This window comes from Nestor notabilis, unplaced genomic scaffold (assembly GCF_000696875.1).
Source record: "Nestor notabilis isolate BGI_N333 unplaced genomic scaffold, ASM69687v1 scaffold16753, whole genome shotgun sequence".
Classification (NCBI taxonomy): domain Eukaryota; kingdom Metazoa; phylum Chordata; class Aves; order Psittaciformes; family Psittacidae; genus Nestor; species Nestor notabilis.
The window spans coordinates 15,982-22,858 of record NW_009921710.1 but is presented as its reverse complement, the minus strand read 5'-3'; the positions used below and the strand labels follow the sequence as shown (position 1 = coordinate 22,858).

The 6,877-nt window shown below is 52.4% G+C and overlaps 1 protein-coding gene across 1 annotated transcript in view; it reads left to right on the top strand.

The window, feature by feature from the left end:
- Positions 1 to 482: 482 nt before the first annotated feature.
- Positions 483 to 6,877, top strand: part of MRPL21 (mitochondrial ribosomal protein L21) — a gene marked incomplete at its 5' end in the record, with an annotated part of 14,530 nt that continues 8,135 nt past the window's right edge. Inside the window, 2 exons of the mRNA XM_010011274.1 lie at positions 483 to 543; positions 4,439 to 4,524. Of these exons, the coding sequence (XP_010009576.1) occupies positions 483 to 543; positions 4,439 to 4,524 (147 nt within the window). The remainder of the gene's footprint in view (positions 544 to 4,438; positions 4,525 to 6,877) is intronic.

Here is a 6,877-nt window from a genome sequence, read left to right as displayed (position 1 = left end):
CACCTGGGAAATGCTGTTCAATAGCTCTCCTCCCCTCTGGGGGGGGCAGAGACTGGAAGGGATCCTTCAAGCAGCATCAGTTAGTGCTCGGGATTAGGAGGGTGCTCCCCCGTGTCACTTCAGGCCACTGCAGTGCTTTTTGGTCACACTGTTTCCAAAAGAGGGGGATGCTCTGCCTGTGTCCCTGTTAAACTGTTGTGTCTAGCTGGAAGTGTCACCCTAAATAAGTGTGTGCAGCAGGAGGCCCTTCTCCTGCTCTCTTGCAGTGCTGCACACAACTGATGGGTCCTTTTTCTTACTGCATGACTTGTTTTGCTGCCCCCTTTATCTTTGTCAGGACAAAGCTGAAGGAAGCTTTCACAGGCACAGGAGTGGTACCACCACACTGGGACACCTCAGCATTGCTGTGTTCTGCCCTACCAGAGACTAAAACCCAGCAGTTGCTGCTTACTGTTAACTCTTCTTCCCTCTCTCCCTTTCAGCCTTCCTGTTTTCCTCTGCAGTCCGGCACCAGAGTTCCCAGAGCTCCTCACCACAACAGGGGTAACGTCAATGACTTTCTGCTTTGTTTTTTGCCCTGTGAAATGCTGCCCTGCCCTGGGGGGTGGGAGAGCAGCTTGGTTTGCCTTTGGAAGGGCGCCTATCTGTCCCCTTTGTCAGTCTGTGGCTTCTCAGTGAGCTTTGGACTCTGCCTCCCTTCAGTCCCCTTTGCCAGAAGGATGCTTCTGTTGAGCTGTGAAATTAAGCAGCCGAGCTTAGAGACAGGTAATTATTTTCTCTGCTGAGAAAGGGGCTGCAGAGGGGGCTCAGTCCATAGCAGACAGCAGAGAAGCCACTCGACTCAGGACACTGCAGACCCCTCAGCAGCAGGAAGGGCTTCAGCTGATGCTCGTGGGTTTAGGTGCAGGTAATTGCGCCTCAGGGTGCTCTCTGCCTGGAGTCTGACACCTGACAAACACGGCACTGGCTCTGCCCTCCTCATCCAGTGTGATGGCACTTGAGCTCCGTTTCTTTCAGCACTTTGGGAGCTGCTCGTTGGTGTCTGTTCAGTTCCCCCTGCCGGGATGTCACTGCAGGCCGAGCTGCAGGCTCTGCTGCTGCTGCTGCTGTGACCAGGAGGGGACACTGCAGCGATGCAGCGCTCCGGAGAGCAGCGGGGAAGAGGCGGCAGAGATGTGCTGTTGTTGTACGAGCTGTGCTGGCTCCTGTGCTGATTCCCGTGCGAGGTGTGCTGGTTTGGGTGCTGGTTCCTGTGCTGGATCCCAGCGAGGTGTGCTGGTTTGGGTGCTGGTTCCTGTGCTGGATCCCAGCGAGGTGTGCTGGTTCCTGTGCTGGATCCCAGCGAGGTGTGCTGGTTCCTGTGCTGGATCCCAGCGAGGTGTGCTGGTTCCTGTGCTGGATCCCAGCGAGGTGTGCTGGTTCCTGTGCTGGATCCCAGCGAGGTGTGCTGGTTTGGGTGCTGGTTCCTGTAGGAGGTGTCCTGGTTCCTGTGCTGGATCCCAGCGAGGTGTGCTGGTTCCTGCTGCGCTGCTGAAGGCTGTTGGGGTAGTCCCTTCCCACTGGTCCTCACTGTGGGAGCCCAGTTTGGATCTCTGCCCCTGTGACACACCCCAGCACTGCACTGAACCCCACAACAGATCCTTGGTGCTCATGGTTATGCACTTGCTCACAAGTGCTTTGAGTTTCTGTTACGTTAAAGCCCTCTGAGCGGTGCTGCTGGGCATGACAAAGGAAACGGATGACACACAACTGCTGCTGGGTTCATTTTGCCTCTTTCACTGGCATCTAATGTTCTTCCCGGAATATTTTAGGCAGCTTGCACATCCTGTGTTATTTATAGGAAGTGTGGATCTCAGCACACTGGAAACTCTGAACTTCCCCTGTGTGATGGGGACAGTGTTCACTGAGCAGCACCTTTGTGCCCAGATTTCAGGATTGATACTATTCTGGTCATCTCGGCACCATCCAGGGTGAATCTCCCCCCTCTTTAAGGTCGTCTTTGTGGTATCATAGATTCTTGATTAATAAGGAACTATAATCTTACGCCTTTTGGTTGGGTGTCCCTCTGAGTAAAGGCATTTGGCATCTCTCAGGGTGATCCCCGAGTGCTGCCAGAAGTGCAGACCACTGCCTCTGGTCCTCCTGGTTGCTCCTTGTCCTGGAGATCCTGAAATCCAGCTCATTACAAGCCAATGGCATTGGCGTTTTTAATGTTCAGCCTCACACTGTGAGCTTCATGTAGTGTTTCATTTCTAAATTAACACCCTGTGGCACATTGGAGCATGTTAGTTGTTGTTTTAAAAGGGGCTCTGTGATTTAATGCTGTCTGTCAAGGAAGGCAGCGTGTGCAAGCAAATAGATGCCTTGGGATTGACCGCACAGGGCTTGAAGCAGCCAGGAACTGGTTCAGTTTGGGGCAGAGGATCCCTTCCAGTGCTAAGCTTGAGGAAAGCAGAAAGAACCCACCATGAGAGCTGATGAGAGCCTGTTGCTGGCTGCTAGCTGGAACACCCCTGCCAGCTTTCAGTCTTCGTCTGGTGTCCATGCTGTGGGCAGCCTGCCTTCAGGCCCTGCTTTATGCACTGAACTGGAGGGGTTGTGTGTTGTGACAGCCACGTTCTGCCCTCAGTAAGCAAGAGAACAACATCTAAGTATAGGAGGTGGAGCAGGCATCAAGTAAGTGTCTTCTGCACTGAGTTTGTCATTCAGGCACTGGTGTGGTTTGAGCCGTGTTGCTCCTGTGATTCTGTCAGTGCTGAATATGTCTGTGATGCTCAGGAGTCCCCTGGGCCGGTCCCCAGGGAGGTCTTCAAGAACTAATGCAATGTCTTGAAATGGAGAAGCTCCTGTCCCAGCAGGACAGGAAAAGAGATGTTATTAAAGCAACTCTCCACCACAACAGCCAAAGCTTCCCTTCCAAAAAGAATAAGGGTTTAATTTGCACCTTTTAGTAAAATACCTTGGGGCTCAAAGTCATCCTGAGGAATGATGCTTGTGCTTGGATGAGGGATGGGGGATGGTACATGCTCCCGCTGTGGTCAGTCTGGACAGAGGTAGGTGTGGGGCTCAGAAGTCCTCTTAGAGCCTCTGCTGGTCCCTCCTGGCTGTGGTAGACAGACATGGTAGTGGCACAGGAGAGGCTTTGGGGCTCAATGTGTGTGGTAGCTGCTGAATGCTCTGAGGGTGAGGGAAGCTGTTACTGCTGCCATTCAGGGAATGCAGCTGTAAGTAACAAAGGAAGAGCAGCCTCGGAACTCTCCTGTAAAGAACCCAGCTGTGGTCTTAAGGCCCTCTCTAAACTCTATTTCACAGAAAAGAGCTTCACAGAACAGAGGAAGAAAGGATGCTGTGAGTCATTGAGGCGTAGCTGGGGCTGCCTTAGGGATGCTCGTTACCTCCTTCCCCATCAAAGGCATGTTCCTGCCTCCAGATGCTCCACACCACCGGGAGCTGCAGGGCTGTGTGCCTGGGCTGAAGTGGCTTGAGGAGCATTACCCTGCTCAGCCCCTCCACTGTGGGGGAGGTAACTTGCAGCTATACCTGGAAAAGCTTCACTAGAGCCTTTGGTCTAAAACTGAGCTGTAAGCGAGGCTTAAGGTGGATCTGTTTGCACTGAGTTGGTGACAGATTCCAGGCTGGAATGTCGTGGTGGTTGCTGAGCTTGATCCCCACCAGCACATCCACCTGCAGCTCAGGAACAAGAGATAACAGCCTGGGGGAAGCATATTCAGTTAGTTTTCAATCTGTTTCTTCCTTGGCTTTCAACTATTTCCAGTAACATCCTGAAGTGGGAAGGGGAAAAAAAGGGGGGAAAAACTAAATCCATTTCCCCAGACTGAATTTGAGGTGAGGATGGGAGTAAAGCAAAGCCACCACTGGGGCATTTATCACTGTGTGTTAGAGCCTGCTGTGGTTCCTGGTGGACCTGAGTGACATTAAGCCCTGGGAGCAGGGACTGTGTGTGGCAGAGCATTTGCAGGTTGAACTCAGGAATGAGACCAAGTGTTTCCTGTGTGGTTTTGAAGAGGTTTCTGCTGTGGGCTACAGTGTTTCTTGTCGTGCTGGGTGCTTTTGCCTGGTGCTGGGAGGAAGGTCTGGGGACTTTGCCATAGCCGGGGTCCTCTGTTGGGTCCTGGGGAGGTAACATGGCTTTTGCCTCACCTGCCACCCCTGCTGACAGCACCCGAGGCTGGAGGAGAAAACCTCTCCTTGCTCATGAGCTGCTGCAGGGGGAAACACGATCCCTGGGGAACTGTGTCTGGCCCAAGAGGGCTTTGGGCTGAGTCTTTCATACTGCCAAATCATTGTTTCCTCTACAACTTCTGCTCTCCCAGGGGAAAACCTCTTTCTACTCCATCTCGTTTTCCCCTCTCTTCCTGTTTTATATCTCTTGACAATACCTGTTTGCTACAAGTGAATTTTACCTTGTCATTCACAGGCTTGTTGCCAAAACCTCTCTGTCTTCACCCCCATGGCCTGAAGTGAAACTTCCAGATCCAGTGGAAGAAGCAAAGTATCATGCAGGTAAAGGTCTCGCGTGTCCAAGTGCAGACTAGCACACCAGTATTGCCACTGGTGGCCTCATTGAGTGTAAACGTCTTCAGTGATTGGAGCCAGTTTCTATTCTTCATGGTTTTGTCTCATTTCTCACATGTGTTACTGTCACTGGACTCATGCTCCAGCTGCTGGTATTGGAGATTTGGGTAGAAGATGAGGTCTCCTTAGTTGATGACAGTTTGTAACACTCCCAAAGGAATCTGGTGTGATGTGTTCCTCTCTAAAGCATGAACCAAGCCTTTTGGACAGGAGAAAACATTTATTCTTCCTTTAATGGATAAATGGAAAAGCTGCAGCCAGTGTAAGCAGTTGGATGGTGGGCACGGAGGGGGCTGGTGTATTTTAGTGCATCAACCAGAACACTGGTGCCAGCAGAAGCAGTTGGATGGTGGGCACAGGGCAGAGCTGCAGAGGTGGGACATAAGGCAGTGAGCAGCTGGGCAGTGACATAACGTTAGTGAACGTGGTGGTGTCCCCACATCTAGTCAGGACCATGGAATGCAGCCAGTGGTGGTCCTGAAGGGAGCACAGGGACCAGACAGCAGCAGCCAGTGAAGTGCCTGTGTTCAGCACCCATCCTCCTTGCTTAGCCTCACCAGACCATGTCAGTGTTCCTCTTGTAAGCAGGCACAGGATCCCCCGGCACTGGGATGCGAACATCAGACACAGAGAAGGTCTGTGTGTCCATATTGCCCAGGTGGGGCCTTGTCATGGTGCCAGGGCTGATGGTGGGGAGCCAGCACACATGGATGTGTCTCAGCACTGAGCAGTAATGAGCCCCAGAGGGTGAGTTCCTTACCAAGCTGCTGAGAAGTGGCAATGGGCGGTTGTGTGCTTCACACAGGCACCGAGCTCTGGTGTTCAGGAGCAGGCAGTGTTCCTGCCTCACCTTAGCCTCTGGGAGGGCTGTGGGAGGAACCTGGCTGCTTGGCTTTAGGTGGGGGAAGTAAAGGAGAGGAGTTAGTTTACAAGGAGAGAGTGAGAGGAGAGCAGCTGGGCTGCAGTGTCCCATCACCTGCCTGGAGTGTGTTCATAACCAAGTGATGCACACTGGAGACAGCCTCCTGCTCCAGGTCTCCTCTCTGGCTGTTTTCCATCCTGCTCTTTTGCTCCTTTGTGCTCCTGGGATTGCTCAAGTGACAGATGAGTGTCCCTGAGTGTGTTTGACCCAGTGGTGAACCATGAACTGCTCAGTTTGGTTCACTGAAGCCCTGTGGTGAACAGGGTCCCATGTTCCTTGATTGATTCCAATGGGATCCCTGGGGCTGCTGTGACTTTTGTGCCTTGTAACCTCCTGCTGCTTGTGAGCTTGCATCATTGTCTCCTAGCTGTGCTCATCCAGAGCAAACAGCAGTGAGAGCATTTGCATCCTGCCTCCTGTTTTCCTGCTGGCTGTGGAAGCAGCCGTGGGTATCTCAGGAAGGGTCACTCCAGATGGTGCTGAGACACAACCATGCTGGCAACCAAATGGGGACATCACTCGCTGTTTCCTGTCACTGGAGGGATGTGGAAGAGTGATCAACCACGTGAGACGCCCAGTGCAGTGAAGAAAACCTTTTCTGGTTACAAACAGATGAGAAGGCCCCGTGGGCAGGGAGCTGGGATTGGACAAGGCAATACCCCTGTCAGAGCATCACCCTGCAGGGCTTTGCTAAGAGTCTGAAATGTAGGGGTTGAAATGTCACCCACAGGACAGTGATAGACCAGGTCAGCAGTTCCGAGCTGGAAGAATGTATTGTACCCGTTGTGCAGGTGAGGGCATAGCAGGGAGAGGGGTGGGTTTCCTCTGGGCTGCTTGGAGTAGAGCACTGTGCATCAGAGACAAGAGCACCCATGGGACAGTTCCAGTGACACAGAAGCTGAACTCTCCATCATAGCAGGGACTGCAGCAACTGCTGCCTTGCTAATCGTTTCTGTCCTTACCTCTGCCTTCACTGGTTTGTGTCTGCTGGGCTGGAGCTGGGCACTCTGGGGGTGTTCCTGGGAGGGCTGGGTTGGTCTGACTGAATTCCTGTCTGTCCCAAATGGATGTTGTTCTTCTTATGTTCCAAGAAAAAATGATTCAGCTGCTTTTGATGACAATGAAGAAAATACAAGTTTTCCAGTTATAGAAAAGTTGCTGCTCCTGCCCAGCTCCAGAGGGTGGAAAACTGCTGCTCTTTGGCTGGGAATGGCACTTGTTAAGCAATACCTTTGATATTCCCATAAAACTTGGGTTTGGCTTCTCTGCACTGGAAGCTGATGACAGTAAATGGAGCTTGTTCATGTTCAGGCCCTGGTCCTGGGGTTTGTACCTGCTCTGCAGATAATATGGGAAAGG